At 34.2% G+C, this 21,264-nt stretch overlaps 1 protein-coding gene across 1 annotated transcript in view; it reads right to left on the reverse strand.

The window, feature by feature from the left end:
* Nucleotides 1–5,563: 5,563 nt before the first annotated feature.
* Nucleotides 5,564–21,264, reverse strand: part of LOC111055506 (extracellular serine/threonine protein kinase four-jointed) — a 72,122-nt gene continuing 56,421 nt past the window's right edge. Inside the window, exon 3 of the mRNA XM_022342724.2 lies at nucleotides 5,564–8,365. Within this exon, the coding sequence (XP_022198416.2) occupies nucleotides 7,593–8,365 (773 nt within the window). The 3' untranslated portion in view covers nucleotides 5,564–7,592. The remainder of the gene's footprint in view (nucleotides 8,366–21,264) is intronic.

Consider the following 21,264-nt stretch of genomic DNA (forward strand, 5'->3'; position numbering starts at 1 on the left):
AATCATTAGATCTTTTGGAACAGATTCTACAGAGGTTCAGCTAGAGTATAGAGAAATTGTGTAGAGTGTAGAGCGAGAGCTTCAAGATTCTACATGCAAAAGGGTTTTCAGGGATGACTGAGCTTGAAAGTTTATACTCGATACACAAGTAAGTTCTGTTTGAGTAATGGCGGTGTTACTTTTCTAAAGTTTCTCAATGCATTATTCTAGATTTTTCAAGTAGAATGGAACCTGTGAGGGTGGAATGGATGCTTTGTAAGTTCTGCAAATTATTTGTTTTGAAATAGTGTACTGATATACAATATTTCTAATATCTTAATTGGTTCTAGGTACCGTACGTTGAATCATTCCTGCTTCATTCAGAAGAATAAAAATCATCATAATCTCATAAATCGTCAAATATCATTCAACTGTCAATCAAAAACGTAAGCTAGATATTTTACTGGTGAATATACAGTTATGAGAAAACCATATAAATATATCATCCTTGATTCAGATTTAATCATTTATGGCGAGAATTATATTCTAAGGAAAAGGAGTTTTAGATTTTTGAAACCTGGAAAAAGTTATTCATTTATCAACACAAAAACCTTTGATTTTATACCTAACTTCTACCGTCTTCCACAGTCACTCTAAAAGCTGAACTGTATTAATGATGATGATAATAATACAAATGTTTGTCTCACTATGCTCACATTATGGCACATAATCTATTTGGGAGTTTCAATTGGAAAAAGGAATATCGTTTGGTTTGAATGATTTGAGAAATAAAACCAGCCGGCTCGCTTTGCTCGCCTGGCATTTTTCATTTATTCCGTCAAAAAATCAATAGAGACTCTCATGCTCGATGGTTGATTTCAACTATGTAGCTTAGGGTTGAAAAAATCTTTGTCCATTTTAATGAAACAGATTAAATGATTATTTCGCAAGTAGAGACATATTAGATTAAGATACTATAAGAATTATCATATTTCAGTCTAGTACTGTATTTTGAAATTTGAGATAGAAATGATAAGTAGAGGAGTTTCTAAACATTTCTATCCAAATTTTTCAAATTCCAGTCTACTTGAAAAATCTAGAAAAATGCATTTAAAAACAATGGAAACGCAATGAAAAACTGCAAAAAAGAAAACCTGCAATTCAACAATTAAGTTCCTGAAACCCATGGAAAAGCTCATCCCAAATGCAAAACAAACATCACGCTGAAGCTAAGAAAAATAAAAAAAACTGTTGATATTGGGCGTATCTTTGATGACATTTCGAAGCCCTCCCAAGACAAAATTTCTAGGCCTAAGCTGTACTTCTGTATCAAATGTATTTTTTTTTTTTGTTATTTTGTATACTCGAAAAGGCAAAATGTACCCAAATTAAATTTTCCATAAGTTCAAAAGATTTTTTTTTGGAATTCAATGAAAAATAAATTTCATTCCAAACCCCTAGACCCCCTCTTGGCTACGTCCTTTCTATAACCTTCCTATTCAGTTTTCTATTAGGTCAATACTTCCATCAAACTCAAAATAGAAAATATTTTTGTAGAATTCGGTTACGGAACTCTATTACAGCGTATCTAATGTGGAGATCGTAGTAAGATAATTTCATTGGGAAATTATTGTAGTCGCTCAATAACAAAAGGCGCATTATTAGGCTGGTTATTGAAAGCCCAAAACCACCAGGGTGGTCACGGTATACATATTATAAAGTATGAAATTCGTGTTGTTTTTACACTAGTATGTAGCGGAAGTAGATAAAGAACAATGGTGGGCTGAATTCAGGGGGCTGAAGAAATGAATAAAACAAAAATAAATAAAAGTAACAATGCCAGGCAGCGGTTTAGACCTCATCAAATACTCTCGCTATTCAATGAGCACTGAGCTGGCCACATTTTGTGAAATTTCTTTCAAACTGGTTTTTTTCACTCAAGGCCCTTTGAGCAACCTACTTTCTTCCTCCATCTCTAACCACCATCACACCATCTCTTTCCATCCCATCCCATTTCTTGAACTCTTCTACACTTGAATAACTTTCGACAATGGATAAGGTTTAAGTTAAACGGTGAATGAATTCACAACGATCTTCGATAGTTGAGCTTTTTCCTCGATTATTTTATGGACCGACCTCATAACGTGAGATTTAAAACATGATACAGAGTATCGTGAAATGAAATTCTATTCACTATGCATTACATCATTTTCAAAGTATATTCGAGCATCGTGCTGCTCCAGGAAAAGAGCAATCTCTCAGAGCAAATGATGAACCCTGTCATATTCACAATACAATACTGTGTGATATAGTTATAATCATAAATTCATTCTATTATTATGAATTTCGTTATAGATTAACTAAGTTTGAAATTTAAAGAGCCTGGAGCATTGGGGAGTACCTAGTATATTTAATGAACCTGATTCATTATCCTGGTACACTCATGAACTATTTCAACTTTCACTGTTTTGATGTAGTTTACACATTGAAAGCTGGTCAGATATAACGTAAAATTTGAAGTCAAGCTCAGAGAGTACAATTTCTTGTGGATAACAGTAGAGCCCATCAGACTAATGTTTTATTCTATCACTGCAACTGTTTATAAATAACATGTGTTGAAGATTACTTGTAAACGAAACATTGAACATTCTCTATTTTGGGTGAATTGAATATTGATTACGAAAATAATCGTTCAGAGACCTAAAAGCTTTGAGTTTCAATCTCAATGTTTCTTCAAATGGCGTGAAATTATTTTAAAGGAAGACTATCAAAAGCCTGTTGCATCTTCATCCTTCACCAGTGAAGGGTTTGTCTACCATCTACTCAAGAAATATTATTAGTTTTTTTTTTCAGTAATGGTTATGTAGTTTATACTACCGTTCAAAATCCATCCATTTTTGGATGAATTTGATTATTATTTAGTTTTTAGTGTTTATTAGTAGAGATTATGTGAATCATATAACACATAGGAAGAAGCAAAAACGTAACATTTATTGCTTCAGAAAACAACAACTGCGTTTATACAGCTTGCATTAGTGTTTGAAACTTTGCCCAGTGTAGAACTCTGAGAAGGCAGGTGTAGAACTGCCCGTTTTGATGAGATAATCAGTACATATGAAAATCTTTATACTGGCAGTTTGGATTGTTGCATAATGAAAGCCTAGTGAAGTTGGCTACAAGAGTGAATTATTTTGCAGTGTGGGAGGGAATTTGTTTGGATGTGAAACAGCAGACTGCACACATGTGCGTAGGATGCAATTATGCAACTCGATCAACTCCAATGCAAGATTGTTGCATAGGCATACACTGCTGGCGCCGTTTCACACTGAAGCTCCAAAAAAAACTGAATCTATTCAATTGTGAAATAAACAACATATGTTAATGTGAACAATAAACATGTTCTGGTACCAGCAATATGTTTATATGTTGCATGATTGTTGTGAACTTTTTGGTCCAATCAAATTGCTATGTTGATCAAACTAATTATATTATTAAAAATAAGCTACTGTATTTACTGAAAATAATTACTCCAATACTGAAATATAGATATTTAGATAGCCAATCACAATGCCTTGCATTCTTGCAATTAAATTTTGGTGGCTAGTGCGCACCTGACATTAAATAATTATTGATCTATTGTATAAGCTGAGCTTTTATATTATAAAAGCTGTAAAGATATTTTTTGAATCAAAATTTTCATAAGGTATACTAAAAATGAATTATTAAATATATCAGAATATGATCATATGGATCTTGATTGGTAACACTCAATCACTATTACAAAAACGGTTGATAATGTGATGAAGAAAGAAGCCTAAATTATTCTCACAATTGAATTAACAAATTCATTCATTGTAAAGAGGATTTTTAATTTTGAAATACTAGTAAATTTTCCAGCAATCAGTTTCATTGTATACTTTAAGTAGAAAACAGGTTCAAAAATGTATGAACTATAGTCTGTAGATGTGAATTCTCCTTCATTCTCACCACTAGCATCGAAACAAAATGGTGCTTGTGAAATCATACTTCGGTTTTCTGTCTACCTTTTCACACTTAAAATTTGACGTGTAGAAATTATTGATTTCAAATTCATACCTTTAAATGTTTAAAATTGTCATTGACGATTTTTATTGCGGATGATAAGCTAAATAAGCTGAATTTATTTAATCCTATAGTACCTATATTATTATTATAATTAATGGGGGAATTCGATTCAGCTTCAATAACAGTACCGTAATACAGCAATCAGCTGCTATTAGGTTATCAAGTAATGTTTGATATTTCTCATCATGAGTGAAATAATATGTAGATCAATAATTCACCGAGTATGATGAGTTTTATTTAGAAAAATTGAGGACTTTGAAAGATCAAAGGGAATTCTAGGCCCAAATAAAATTTCTTGTTTCAACTTTAAGAATAAGGAAATAAAGCTCTGGGTTGATATTAAAGGGTAAATTGATACTTCCTTTTTACTTTCCTTGCCCTATTACCATAGGTAAGGAAAGTATTGCTTTCCAAAAAAATTTAAGGTACCCTAATTTCATGTTTTCTATTAGTTTCATTACTTTCCTTGCCCTATTACCATAGGTAAGGAAAGTATTGATTTCCAAAAAAATTTAAGGTACCCCAATTTCATGTTTTCTATACGTTTCAAGGTCCCTTGAGTCCAAAAACATGATTTTTGGGTGTTGGTATGTGTGTGTGTGTGTGTGTGTGTGTGTGTGTGTGTGTGTGTGTGTGTGTGTGTGTGTGTGTGTGTGTGTGTGTGTGTGTGTGTGTGTGTGTGTGTGTGTGTGTGTGTGATCACCATAACTCCATTCCTAAATAACCGATTGACTTGAAATTTTAAACTTAAGGTCCTTATACCATGAGGATCCGAAATAAGAAATTCAATAAAATTAAATTCAAAATGGCGGATAATGGCTAAAAAACCATGTTTTTCACGGTTTTCTCGAAAACGGCTCCAACGATTTTCTTCAAATTTATACCCTAGATAGCTTTTTTTAAGCCCTATCAACTGACATGAGTCTCATTTCTGGGAAAATTGCAGGAGCTCCGTAATATTCCTGAGAAGAATGAATTTTGTTAAATTTCTATCACGATTTTCTCAAAAATGACTTGACCGATTTTTTTCAAATTCATACCCTGTATAGTTATATATCAAGTCTATTAACTGGCATGAGTCTCCTCCCTGAGAAATTAACAGGGGGTCCACCCCATCCTTGAGAAATTTACTTTGTAACCTCCTTCTCGTGCGTGAGGTAGGTAGGTAGAGCAGTTTATTCAAAATAACACATGTCGATATTTTATTTGTAGAGCAGCTGTTTTGACAACTTTTAAAAAATCCTCAAATTTCATAATTCAAACAAAGGAAAATGTACTCTGAACACAATCACAATAGTATAATCGTAGTTTTAATTATTTAGCCGCCAATCGGCATAATGTTATTCCCTAAATTATCCTCGTTAATGAGGCTTATAGATCAATGAGCAAGGAAAGTTGTGTAAGTGTACCAAACCAGATTTTTTAGAATGGGAATTGATATTTCCTTTTTTCCTAGGTCACTGGAAAAATTAATTGAAAGCTTTTTTTTGAACAACTTTTTTAATCTGTACAAAATTTTAATCGAGTCTACAATTATTTTTTGATACTATTATAGTAACAGCTCTTATATTTATAATATTTACATCTATAACATGTATACAATATTCGTTTTGCATTATAGAGTTCTAAAACTACTCAATTTCTATACTAGAGTGAATTCTACAATTTCAACAAGTTCTTTACATGTTAGTATTAAGATTCCTTTTCAAAAAAACAATATGCTACGCAACAAAGATCACAGTATATTTTCAAATAATTTAACAAACTTATCAACTTTGCTCATAAAACTTGGGAAACTTCATCATGCATTTGCAATAACATCATCAATCATGGATATCCCTATAAAACTATGGAATGAGATTTGATCAGAAGTTCAGTATTGAAATTAACAATCAGAGCTATAGTGAGGTCCACGTTATAATGGCAGTGAAGAAAGATAGAAAAACAGCGTTGCCGATTCTCGGCCTTGCCACTGCCTTCTATAGAGGATAGCTGATACCGGTATATTTGATGTAATATAAACTACTCATTCTGGTTTGAAATAATCTATTTTATTTGTCGAGAAAAAATATTATTTAATGATCTAATGATAAATTTTAATGATTGAGATTTAATATTTTGTTAATTAATTATATTAATACATTGTTAAAAAACGATCTGGAAACGTTTCGGAGCTTGAAAAGGATAGCGCTATCTGCTTTGTCAAATGATAGGCAAGGATAGCAGCACTAATGTAATCAAATGCTGCCGTTATAATATGGTACTCACTATGGATGTTTTAAAAGACAGGTAAAACTATCTTCCAATGTTGGTATTTTTCATCTCACTGTTGATGATTACAGTATTGCAATATTCAAATTTGGTCGATCTAAAAACTATTCCGACATTTTTTTCATATTACTAAAAAAGATGAAATTGACAAAAAATCACAAAAAATCACAAATATAGAAGAAGAAATCATTCATAATCGACAGTAGCTATTGACAATTCTATCTATAATAGGAGAACATCAGTCAAATATTTCGTGAACATTTATTGTATATACATATGAATTCTACTCCATCTTTCCCAGTAAACATATATTTGAAATTTGAATAAATGTACACTGTACAATAATTTCAAAATAGAACTAACGAGTCCCTTCTCTCTAATCGTCTGTCTTGTGCCGAAGTAGATATTGAATGCCTAGCTATTCTTAATTATGATTGTAATAACCATTTAACATTGAATAAGGTTCGCAGTTGGATTAACATTAATTCCGGTAACGTATAATGAAAAAATCGTATATTACAGAAGAAACTAAATTATTCAAAATTTTAAACACACGTCAAAATCACCAAGATCTCAATTGAATGATTAGCCGACATTTTTGTGGCGGTTTTTGGTATTTTTACAATGGTATCGGTACGAATTAAAACCATAGATTATTTCAATACATCACTTTCGGATAAATACCTGGAAGATTTTCGAATCAGAAATAACAATTGGACTTCGTGAATCATTTCACCATTAATCTTAAAATCCACCATTATCATGAACTCTAGTTAATGAGTGATACTGATAGTTATCGTTCCTATCAAAATCATTCATTTCTTTTGAAACACTGAATAAACCTCATTGTTTCCCTATCATAACTCGATTCTTCTCAATCATGGTCATCAATGTCTTATTCCCGATATCATCGAAGAGACGAAATTCTACCAACAACTATTTAAAGTGTATTCACTACAAATGTATATAAAAGTGTAGTGTATTCACACTATATAACAAACACTACAGAAAAGATGTAGCAGGATCGAATTAAATTTCCTTAATAAGTCACTAGCACATGTTGGCGGTTTATTTTGATATCGTATCAGGAAAATGAACAAAAAGGCAATCACACACTGAACTATAGATTTATGGGAAGTCTTTCATGAAACAATAGATAGAGAAGTTAGAATGCAGCCACAGCCAATTGTCTCTATTCACTTCTCGTAAGATAATGTGAGGTGTGAGTAGATCACTCACTACCTGACACTATTGCTCTCCTCTGAGTACTGTTTTTCACACCAAGAAACCTGATCTAACACTTTTCCTATTCTTTCGTTGAGAATTTTGACACTCTTCTCAGGCAGCACAGGCAGGGCCTCATGATCGTTCAAGTTAAAAAGATTCTCGTTCAACAAGCTTCCGATGTTCTTTTTCTCCCTCAAACTCTCCAACATCTTTACAGTTGATCTTCGGAAGACACAGAGTGCTTCAAGGAGAACACTGTGATATGCTTCGTACTTTTCTAACAGTCTGTAACCGTGTAATAGTCCACTCTCGTTATCGAGAAACAATAGTAGACCATCGTTGTTTTTGGCGAGATTGTGGGCAGGAGCCTCCATCATGCCTGGGTTCCATTGGAGATTGTAGAGGTTGTTGACTATCCGGTCCAGATTTGCCGTCAGATAGTCGAACACGATGAGATCGGACCATTGCACGAGTTCTAGTACGTCTTCATCCTCACGAATATCCGTCGGATGCAGTCGTCTGTTTTCTGACTGAAGATGTTTGGGAATGTTAGCTGGTCTAAGATCTTCCATGTACTTTGTCATGATGATTGGCCGCTCTTCCATCCACTGTGACGTCAGCACTTGCGACTTGACGTTTCTCCACAGAGGATTGGTCGTTTTGACGACAGCTAACGACGATGGCACCAGGTTGTTGATGTTCAGTATTCGCCCCAAATAGAAGCTGAACAGCTCACCCTGGATTTGATCAGTGTTCTGACGATACCTGCAGCATGCTCGTGTACCTGCAACAATACAACCAGTTCCTATCACAAAATAGACAATAGATTATTGCATGTGAAATTGTTATCCATCAGTTTTTTGTAGTGAATTTTCAATAATCAAGCTAAAATAATATTGTATTGTAGAGTAAAGATAGCATAGAAAATGAAGGTATCTTTTCTCTACGGTTATATAAAGTGAGATACACTTCAAACTGCAAGCATTTCTTGAAAATAACATCAAGATTTTCACTAAAACAATGCTGACATTTTAAAGTGAATCACACTATAGCAGAAAATGTATTGGTTATTTTAAAATGAATAGTACTAAATGCATAATAGAGTATAGCAAAATATAACAAATAAGTAAATAGAAAACTGGCCGAGTTAAATCAAGACTGGAAATCATTGGGATAGAAGCATTGAACTAAATACGGTATCTAGGGTTTTTTTTATTACCAAGCAAAGCAAGTTGAATTGTCAAAGTTATAAGTTGAAGTTTGGATCAAATATGAATAACATGATAACCTCTTTCATGGATGTGATGATGACTGATGATGGATGAATATCATGGGAGAGGCATGAAGGAAATGAAGTGAGATAAAATGACATGCTCATAGAGTAGAAAAGAATCATCGCAGTATAATGACCTCTCCATCAACGTTCTGATTATAAATATACGAGTTATTGTCAATGTTTCCATACATTTATTTTAATTCATGAAAGCTCATTGAGAGTTTTCTGCTGATACAAGTCGACAAGTCGTTTGGTAAAAATAGTTAGTGATATTGCATTTTTGAGTGGATTGTATCTATATATTCGTGTCAATTTTTTGAATCTATGTTATATTCACCTGACCCAAAGTACATAACACAGTATTATGAAAGAATATAAATATTCTCAAGCATGGAAACGCTTGACTCGCTTTTCCACTGATTGCACGAGATTGCGAAATTATGAGTTGGTTGAGAGTTTCAGTTTCCACTTTCCATTTCTATCATACTAACGCTCATTATCTTCATTATTATTTTTATTATTGTTATCCGTGGCGCTTAGTTGTGTATAGGTGAGCTTCATTCTATATCATCAATACCCTTTCTTATTCCGTCCTCTTTTGTCATGTTTTTATCCTCCTCCATTGCCATACTTATCGTTTCTCTTCGTCAATAATCGTCTACCATTTGTGTACACACAATGAGAAAAAAAATGAATGTGTTTTGTTTTGCGTTGCGATGCTTTGGTGCTTTTTGGAGCATCAAAACGCAGCACTCTTAATCTCAGCGCACTGTGCTGTTTCCTAATGCAAATGACTATGTTAGGACGCAACTTGTTCAGAACACCTCAAGTTATGTGCCCTCAAGATATGCCCTAAGGTGCTATTCCTTAGCGACGACTATACGATTCTAGCCGCACGGCTGCTGTCAGTTGCTCTGGCTGGATTCTATATCGATATAATCGACTAATACAGTAATAGACTACTAGCCGTCGAATGGCTAGAATCGTAGAGTCGCACTAAGGAATTGCACTTGAGTCTATTTAATTCAACCAGTATTATGTGATGTAATTTAACCAAACCAATGCCACGAGACTCAATGTATGGATCACACGGAAATGCGATGACGACATTAATCCGCGGTTAATCACGGTTAAACTTAACAGCAAGTGCAACCGGGCCTAAATATTGAGTGGGAAATGTTCCAGCGTTGCAAATAGAGTGTGTTTCTCAAGAAAGACTTTTAATGAGAGTTTTCAGTGTTGATGCCAAATTCCTGCTTATGATTAGATTAGCCAGCTACGCGACTGAGGGGGCCAACTATCTTTGTTTAGTGCATAAGAGCACCAACGAAAAAAGAAGAAGTTGAGCAAGAAAGTAAAAACAACCGTTATGATGGTTGATATACATCGGCGTCAATTATGCAAATGGAGGGCGTCCTTCGATAGTTTTACATGCCGTCATGCATCCTACCTTGGACTTGGAATCCAGCTCGCAACGGAGACGAATCGAGCCAACAGAACAAGCCTACAGGCACAACTACAAACTCTGTCTCTCTCATTCATCTTGCCTTCTTTTTATACGAGTATGTACATTTATATATACATACATGTACCTATATACATACATTTAATTTGACAGACGATATTCTAAGGATGAACAGGAAGGAAGGTGGGGAGGTTGTCGAGCAAAGATGGAAGAACACTGGGAGGAGCTAGTGCCAATAGTAGGGAGTCGGTCCCCTTCCCTTCGCTAATTGCTCTAATACTCACCGGGACCAACTGCCTCATCACAAAGTCACTCGTTTATTGCAGTATCAAATGAGACCGGCTGGCAATTCTTTTATCGCAGACCGGAACTCGCCAAGTTTGGCAGGACGCTCATAACCACCTCCTGTCTAGTGCAACGCCAGTGCACTGCTCCTCGCTCCCCTTCCCATTCCCCCACCTAGACAGCTGAATGCTGCTCGTGAGAGATGGTTACAGAAGCTCACTTGTCGATCGCATTCATTTCCACCCTCCAAATCGAAATAAATGCAACTTCACATAGCTTGCAATCAAAAATAAATGAAATTCCAATAACTATCGAGTTTTGAACGGTACCTGGTCCAGACTGTAAAGAGCTAGCCTACAGTCAAAAGTGAATCAAATAAGCTAATTATCTAGTTTTGTACTTGATGTTTGTCTGAGCCCCAATGCAATCACACAGATGAAATGTCCATTGACCAGTCTGCGTTGTCCCTTAGAACACTGAGTTTATCTTCACGACCGGTGTGTCATACTAATAATCAAGTGTATGCCATATGAAACATTGAAACATAGCATACATTTCAAATGTTCGTTCAAGTACGAAATGTATGAGCAAAGAGAAAATATAGCATACGATCTTCCCTCTATGGTATAAGTAACAGATTTTTGGACAGAAATTTGCACTTTTCTGCAAGTATAGCTCCACATTATTGAGGAAACGAATCAAAGACGTAGATGGAACAACACACTTCAAATTTGTTTATAAATAATAATTTTTTACCAATTCTCTCCAACAGCTGATTCTCAATCGGAGAACACTGAGTACCGATAAATCGGTAAGTGTGAAAACGACTATTCTTGAAAGCTTCTCAATAATACCATAGATAAAGAATAAGCATAAGCATAACTATTTTTCTTGTCTCTGATAATACTACTGATCAAGTTCCTGTATACAGTATTATTTGTTGTCTCTCAGTCACAGTATTATTTCAACTTTACTTCGATATTTGTTGCAACTTGGACAATATATTATTTATTACCAGATGGTTGAAAAATGAATGATTGATATTTGAAATAGCTAAAAATAAGGTTCTCTTCGTAACTTTCAGGAGTATTTATTAGTATATTAAGGAGAGTGTATAGTTGTGAAAGATATTTTTTTTGTAGGATAAGTTGAAAATTTGAATGTTGTAAATGTCATCACTCACGCGAACTACTCTAGTTGTTGATTGGACAGTGATTACCGGAGTGGAGTTCTTCCTATCTTCATAAATATTTATTTAATCTTTATCTTTTTTGATCTTACTCTTGTATTGTGATAGGATAGTTGTGTTGTGAATCTCGAATGAGTCCTCCGGGGGTTGGTGATCAGGAGATCAGATGAGGGATAGGAATCTGACTTATGATATGTTAGCTCTTCAAAGGTCAATTTATCACTGTGATGCCCTCTGGTTATTTGATAAAGGGGTCGGAATAGAAGGCCCACTCCAGAAACATGGAAATTCAAATTGCAATCAGCTAGTAAATAAAACCGATGGGCTTGAATGATCTATAACTTCCCTCCCTTCATCATAATCAATCAAAAATGTTTTTCCGTGATATCAACAATGTATTCAACGCGGAATTTATTCCAACTGGAAACAAGGATTCGGAGAAGAAAGTCGTATCAAAATCAACATGGACAGAGCAAGAGCTTCAAATTGCAAAACAAGAAATGAAAAAGAACAAAAGAAAACTGTTTGAACTTTAATGATGATGAGGTATAAATCATCTGCATTATGCCTCAGTGTCAGGTAGTTGGTATCTTACGACTGGGGCTCATCAACGTTTATTACAAAAGAGCATGCACTAGCTACATAATTGCTATAACCCTACGCGGCCGGTGAGATTCCAACAATGCTTCCAGCCGACACAGTAAGTTAGAGCTCATGCCTGACCGACCAAATACGATGCACTGCCACCGATTAAAGAATTCTCCAACGACAGCCGCCATCTGATTCAAGTAATCCTTGAAGGCAGACTTCAAGTCCACAGCGACTCTCGTACTCCTGTCGGTCTACATAGATTATAACTGTTGATTCTCTCACTTCAAACCTAATTCCATCATTATTTAATCAAATATAGCGGATCCGCTACGAAAGAGATCGTGAAAATTGTTAACTGAATACGGCCAATTGATTTTTCCACTCAACATTTCAGGATAGTCAGTAATGTTAGCATCTCAAAAGACTGACATGATAACGTCCTATCTGCTATGTTATCGGATTTTAAACTTAGGTCGGCAACCCATTTTTTGTTACCGATACACAGTCACTTGTATCAAGTTGGTTTCAATCTTGCAAGTATAGTTTGAGTATCATTGTTTTCAGTTTGTAAAAATATGAATATATTAGAGTGGTATATTATACAATAATAAAGAAATGACGTAGTTTATTTAACTTATCATAACGTGAAGGACTGAATTAAATACAAGCTGTAATCTATATCAAGTAAATGACTAGTAGTTGTATCAAGTAAATAACTGGCATCATGACAAACGATCAGTTTATTAATATTATATAAAATATTTTGATTGTCAACAATTGATCATTGTGTTCAAAAGAATCAACATATAATGAATCAACGGGTATTGTCTCAGGCCCGGTTTCTAGGACACTTGTTAAATCCAACGGACCATTAAACCTATAGATTTAAGATACATTTAATGGTCAATTAGATTTAATAAGTTTTCAATAAACCGGAACACAGACTTTTACAATCTTTATTCAAAAATAAACAGTCCATAGGTTTACGAAAGTAAACTTTGAATTCAGCGTTTAGAGTTGGATTTGGCAGGGGTTTTGAAGCCGGAAGATGAGAGCCGCTGCGGCCTGCAACCAGCGACCAGAGGCGGCGGCGCAGCTGCATTTAGATAAAGAAACGCGTCGATATTTTCAGACTTTTTTGTATGAGCGTCCTCCCGGCTCTGGCTGCCTGCTCGAGCACAGCTCGAATTCCGAGCAGGACTTGTCCTGGAATGCTGTTAGAGAAGAATGTCAAGCGTCGCCGCAGAAAAGCTTTAAATGTTCCATTACAATTTTCAAAGTCATATCTCAGAGGGTTCGAGCCGTCAAACGCGACTTGGACGGGACGGGCGACTTGAACCAGGGTGGGGCTGCAAAACAGCCAAAGCCAACGCCACTGCTGCTTCTGCAGTCTGTAACCTGCAATCCATGTTTCAAAGCCATGCTCACACATTCTCATCCATCAACTATCATTCAATTCAAACAAAAGTTTGACAATCGAACTAGCATTATTAATAACTCGATCACCCTCATAATATTTTACAATACTTTTGTAAAACTACAGACAGTTAATGGACAATTTTTGAGCACTTTTCACTTTTTAATTTTATTCACATAAAGCATAGTCAAAGTTTAGATGAAGCTCAATTTCTCATGAATATGAAGCACATTGTGCTCAGAGCACCTTCTCTCAGAGCACGTTGAGACGTTTGTTTCATCATTGGATTAATCTCAACATTTTGAGATCCTTCTATTTTCAAGTTGTATTATTTCGTTCTAAATAAAACAGAGCCATCCCTAACAGCCGTTCAAATCAGAGCAGTTGAGCAGGTTTCAATTGTTTGTTTTTTATTGTTATTATTTTGATTGAGTCAAAAATGAGAAATAACGCGAAAATACAGTTAATGCGGTATAATGTTCTTTTTGAGCATTTAGTTTAAAAAAGTAAATCAACACTGGTTTCCAAACAAGATAGTTAGACAATTAAATCTACCTAATTTAATTCTGTTCTCAAAATTCAAATGTACGAGATGATATGAAGTTTAGTGAATAGTTGCGTTCGTTTACGGGCGATAAAATAAGTCATGATCCACGAGCCTTCTACTCCCGTTGCGAATTGTAGGGTGACCACTTGGAGAGCCGATTCCTCTAAACATAATATTTATTATTGATATTAGATTGCTTCCCGGTGGTTCAGAGTCCATCTATAGATGTAGGTCCACTCATCTCCCTTCATCATCCGTCTCTTTATTACCCTTGCACAATTCTGGAGCTAATGTGGGCATCACCCTCAACAAAAAAAAGGAATTGAATATTTTCACTTCCAAATTAACTGTTGTTGAAACCCTCTGAGAACTGCGAGAAACATGCAAACACTAATTTGAATCCTCCATCCATTGATTACCTTACTCCTCAATCATCACCTCAACACTAATTTGAATCCTCCATCCATTGATTACCTTACTCCTCAATCATCACCTCAACACTAATTTGAATCCTCCATCCATTGATTACCTTACTCCTCAATCATCACCTCAACACTAATTTGAATCCTCCATCCATTGATTACCTTACTCCTCAATCATCACCTCAACACTAATTTGAATCCTCCATCCATTGATTACCTTACTCCTCAATCATCACCTCATACAAGTTATTGGTTATGTGCAAACAAAACAATCTGTCGCCAACAAACGTGATCGGTCTTTCCCACTATATCCAATCCAATTATGCATATCAAATGGTTAAAATATTTCGTTCAGAAAGACCAAACTTTTCAGTGTAGCTTCACACTTTGTAATTGGAAATCCCCTCTTTAATTCTTGTTCCGGTTTTATTGGTCTTATCTTTAATATCCATGCTAAAGCCCCCGGGCATGTTAACTTCAATAAATTCATTATCCATTTAAAACACTGACAAGCACTAAGAGGATGTTAGCTTCTAGTCCCCTATTAAATCGAAATCCCACCAGTGACAAGTTACCATTTAATTGGAATTATTGATCTGACTATATTTTGTTAATTATAGCCTCGACTTAGTTCTCGGTTGATCCTTGAATACGGATGATATTTGAATGATATTAACATCATAGAACAAAAAATAATTTTCCAATTGTATCAATTGTTTACGTTGTGATAGGATTGACTATAGATTAAATGACTACTTACTAGATTGCGAATAAAACTATTATTCAAATGGTTATTTATTCATTCAGAGTCATTGGTATACTCATGATATTCTGCTACATTGCCTTTCTCGCCCACATTTAAATCATAGTTGACAAATAAAGAACTGGAACTATAAACAATTAAAAGCGTTCCAGTTTCAAATTTCCGAAAAAATCTATTCATTCATTCTATAATACAAATTTATTGATTCATTCTATATAATGTTATAATACAAGTACAAATCAATACTGAGAGAGAACAATACTTACTGGGAAAGAACAACAGGCTAAGCTTAGAACTGTCGTCCTCTCGAATTCTTATTAAATAAAATTCTTATGGTGTTGATAGGTATTCATAAAATTCATAGGTATTATTAGTATTCAGATCTTATGGTAATGTATAGTATATTGTATACTTCGTATACTATAGTCATTATAGTATTGTGAAGGAGAAAAGATTGAAATTAATGAAAAGATTTTTACAGAAAAGGATACGCGGATAGTAGTAAGTCATACAACAGGATTAAAGGAAGGAGAACATTAATGAGTACTCCTGGTACATCAATTGATACAGATATTAAAAATTATAAAAAATATTCAGGACAAAAAATAAGGAATGAACATACTATTATTTATCATCTTTCAAGGCTGGTAATTTTCCAAGCATGGTAGGAACTTATTATAAGTTCTTTTGAAAATGAAAGTTATATTATCAAAATATTTCTCAAAATATCACTATTGACAAGTTATTGGTTATGTGCAAACAAAACAATCTGTCGCCAACAAACGTGATCGGTCTTTCCCACTATATCCAATCCAATTATGCATATCAAATGGTTAAAATATTTCGTTCAGAAAGACCAAACTTTTCAGTGTAGCTTCACACTTTGTAATTGGAAATCCCCTCTTTAATTCTTGTTCCGGTTTTATTGGTCTTATCTTTAATATCCATGCTAAAGCCCCCGGGCATGTTAACTTCAATAAATTCATTATCCATTTAAAACACTGACAAGCACTAAGAGGATGTTAGCTTCTAGTCCCCTATTAAATCGAAATCCCACCAGTGACAAGTTACCATTTAATTGGAATTATTGATCTGACTATATTTTTGTTAATTATAGCCTCGACTTAGTTCTCGGTTGATCCTTGAATACGGATGATATTTGAATGATATTTAACATCATAGAACAAAAAATAATTTTCCAATTGTATCAATTGTTTACGTTGTGATAGGATTGACTATAGATTAAATGACTACTTACTAGATTGCGAATAAAACTATTATTCAAATGGTTATTTATTCATTCAGAGTCATTGGTATACTCATGATATTCTGCTACATTGCCTTTCTCGCCCACATTTAAATCATAGTTGACAAATAAAGAACTGGAACTATAAACAATTAAAAGCGTTCCAGTTTCAAATTTCCGAAAAAATCTATTCATTCATTCTATAATACAAATTTATTGATTCATTCTATATAATGTTATAATACAAGTACAAATCAATACTGAGAGAGAACAATACTTACTGGGAAAGAACAACAGGCTAAGCTTAGAACTGTCGTCCTCTCGAATTCTTATTAAATAAAATTCTTATGGTGTTGATAGGTATTCATAAAATTCATAGGTATTATTAGTATTCAGATCTTATGGTAATGTATAGTATATTGTATACTTCGTATACTATAGTCATTATAGTATTGTGAAGGAGAAAAGATTGAAATTAATGAAAAGATTTTTACAGAAAAAGGATACGCGGATAGTAGTAAGTCATACAACAGGATTAAAGGAAGGAGAACATTAATGAGTACTCCTGGTACATCAATTGATACAGATATTAAAAATTATAAAAAATATTCAGGACAAAAAATAAGGAATGAACATACTATTATTTATCATCTTTCAAGGCTGGTAATTTTCCAAGCATGGTAGGAACTTATTATAAGTTCTTTTGAAAATGAAAGTTATATTATCAAAATATTTCTCAAAATATCACTATTGATAAGTTATTTTACATTCCACATATTGTTCGTCTCCATCAATAACAGCGTACGGATTACAAGATTACGTACAAGATCACAATTACATACAATTGACTTGATAATGTCCTGATGGCATAACTAATAGAAAAGTGTTGTTGCTATTTTGTGAGAACAGAGATGTGAGTCATATGAGTAATATAATTGAAGGTTAAACACAACTTTTCACTTTTCCCATGAAGTTTTAAATGGTGAAAACATTTATCAAGCCTATTACATAACAAAAGAATGGACTGGCTTCATTTTCACCATAAAGTATGAGATCAGTAAGCTGCAGGTTTAAAAAAAATATGTTTGTGTTGGTAAAGGGCACTCATGTGGGCTGCAGTCATGAACCTACATGTGAATACTCACATATTTTTGAAAAAAGTGTATTTATTGCACGTTACTCTTCTAGCTTGACTGCACAGTGGTAGAAACGAGCTCTTATTTCTGCAGTAATAAAACAGCAGCTAGATTTTTACTTGAAGTCAGAAAAAGGTGCAGGCTTCCATATGACTGGAAAGTATGTGGTAACAGCTGCTGGTTTATAGTTCAGTTCCGTTCCTGACAAAGAATAATACTTAGCTCTGAACCTTCGATGGTCATACTTCAGTTTCAATGAATGGGGGTTTCAATTCTGGTGCTCATGCATGCAATACATTATTGTTTAATGAAGTTATTGCCAACAGCTTTTGTTATGCTTGAAAGGTACGTGCTGTCAAAGACCAGCCTAATGGTCATAATCACAACCTTCATAACTGACATGGAACTGTTTATAATATAGTAGAAAAGTTCGTGACATTATGCAGAGCAGCAATTTTTGTATGAACAATGAACAGTCATGATTCCCATGTTTTTACGGTGAACTGAGCGCCTTATATTCGAGTAATATCATAATTACGCATTATACTATTCGATAACATCAAAATTCTGACCAAGTATTACCTGTGTAATGGAATATTACTGTGAGATGGAATTTTTTAAAATTCAGAAGTGAAAACTATAAACTATCTCTGAGAGTCAATCACACTCTATAATGCAATTTACACCTCTAATCAAATCAATTGGACCCTATTTTAGAAGATTGAAGTATCATTTCCAAGGTGCTGACGCTATCAGTAAATCAATTGTTATTCTATTATAAAAATATTTGTATGGTAAAATCAACCACAAAAAAGACAAAAATTGTATGATAGCTGAATCCTAGCTATAACAAAATCCTAGAATAGAGTCAGTTTGAACCACGTAGTTGAATGAGAAGCATTGAATACTTCATTGTTTTGTACTGTACTGTATTGCATTGTATGCATTGGATGCACAAGATCCCCGATATAAGTATCAAACACACATTTTGTGTGGAACTTCCACCCAAATGTCTGCTAAGTGGAGTGATATATATGGGGCTAGTTCTTTCGTCAGGCAGAATATCATACCGGAAACCAATATGGGGAAAAATAAACACAAATTGACATGTGAAATTAGGGATGATGGAGTCCACAAAATGGTGGTTAAAAAACTAAACAAATGCCATAGAACCATAGATACCTGGTTGGCATTTCAAGAGCTTAGTGTTATTTGTCAAACAGATGACAGACAAGATTTCATTGGGGTGGAAGAAAAAATCTCTAAAATAACGTCTTGCCAGGATGAAGGTTACACATGAAGTGGAGTAGAGAAGAGAGACACAGGAAGAGACTACGGTTAATAGCCACAAGGAAGAATAAGAAAAATGTCGGTAATTAATTACAACCACTTTGGGATGTCAGAAGGGATACCAGACGAGTGTTCAGAATGTAGACGAACAACTATTTCGTGAAGAAAGACAAATGGCTGTCAATTGTTCTCCAAACGTTTGTTGAAACGTCAACAGAAAATGAAATTAGGAGAATGGGCTCTCAACACAGGTCGCTCAGTGTAGCTGTGGCTTTAAGCACGGAATAAAGAGTTATTTACTCCGTGCTAAAAGTCACCACTCTAGTTAGAATAACCATACAAACTATCTACAAATTGATTATAAGAATTATTTTTGAATTTCAGTAGAAAAATGAAGTGTATTTAAGCTCAATCTAAACAAGCGCTGCACTTGCTCTGTATTTTTTTAATTGATATTGATTATAGATTTTCAAAAATAAGATATTACTATTAATGTTATATGCGATAAATTTTCAATTCATGTTTTGAATTCAGGATTTATTAGTATGGTAATCATCATTTCTAACTGAATAAAGTGAGATTCATGTGTATTAAGGGATACAATGGAGCCAGTTTGAGTTTATAGAGCGACATGGAGACAAAATATTTTTATTTATTCAGCTCTTCCAGCATTCACAGTCTTGTCTCTCATAATTACATGTTATGGATTGCTCTTTTATGGTATTTTATACTTCTAATAAAACTTTTATACTTTTACGTATAACCATAGTCGAATAATGGAAGACTCTAATCTTTTCTTTATGGTTTAACCCACTCAAGTCATTCACGGGTTATGCATGGTGTTTCTAATCATGGCTTGCCAAAACGGAAATTTCATTCGAGTCCCGTAACAGACATTTGCATTTTTCAATGATGAACTCATAATTCAATTCTTCAATAATTTTCAATTAATTAACTTATTATTCGATTCGGAAATATTTGTTTATTGATGAGCATTCGTAGTGAACTCACAAAACTGACTTTAATGCACTTCTACTGGATCACACCACGCGAACTAATTTTTATGCTTTTCAGTGTTGTATCCTTTACGAGATGCATGTAGAAGTGCATTCAAGTCAGTATTGAGTTTACTACGAATGATGAATGATAACAAAATACTTGAAAATCGGCTAATAAGTTTGTAACCGGTGGAAGTATTTTTAACCCTACACCACACCTGTCATCATTTCTGTAACCGGAGATATCTTTGTCTCTATTTATTAATCTTCCAAAATATGAAATATATAAGAATACATGTGGTTAGATAGTCATTCTTGCAGACTATACCACCGCTGCGCACCAATGTAAACGGAGGAGGGTTTGTTTCTTCTCTTCTTGAATATTTGCTAAAGTTTACTGCTATCAAATCATCTACCGGTATTTGAACCCTTAATTGGTTGGGAGCTTTTAGTGGATTCGTTCATTCAAATGCACAGATTATCATCATTGTAACCTATTCTAGCAACTATAGTAACTACGAGCCAGGAACTTCAATGAAAAATACTTTTAAAATTTAACCTCAGGTTTATTGAACTCATTAACGAATCAATAGAAATCATGTCAAATTTTCCAACAGAGTTACTCAGTAACTGATTCAGAAAAAAAAGAAGGTATATTCAATTAATTCAATCTATACACTTTGGGAACCTGCTAACTTGCTGCATTTGAATTTGGGCCTCGGTCATTCTATGAAACTGAACTTTGAGCTTAATAAGAAAAACCACAAAAGTTCGGCACTCACCATTTTAACAATATTCAAACTTGGACTCTTCAGAAACACTCACATACGCTTTAATAAAACTCACTATACTTGAATTCACACGCACAAATAATTTTCTGATTCTACTCTTACTAACTATATAAAATTTGGTTTCCTATTCATCTAGATAAAAATTACTGATAACTGAAAACTTAACAATTTGTCCCTCTGAATGGGAAACGGGCCCAATCAGAGGACAGAGGCTCGCAACCATTACATGTTTTCCCAGTTATGTCTCAATTCCAACTGTGGCCTTTT

The sequence above is a fragment of the Nilaparvata lugens genome, chromosome X (assembly GCF_014356525.2).
Source record: "Nilaparvata lugens isolate BPH chromosome X, ASM1435652v1, whole genome shotgun sequence".
NCBI lineage: Eukaryota > Metazoa > Arthropoda > Insecta > Hemiptera > Delphacidae > Nilaparvata > Nilaparvata lugens.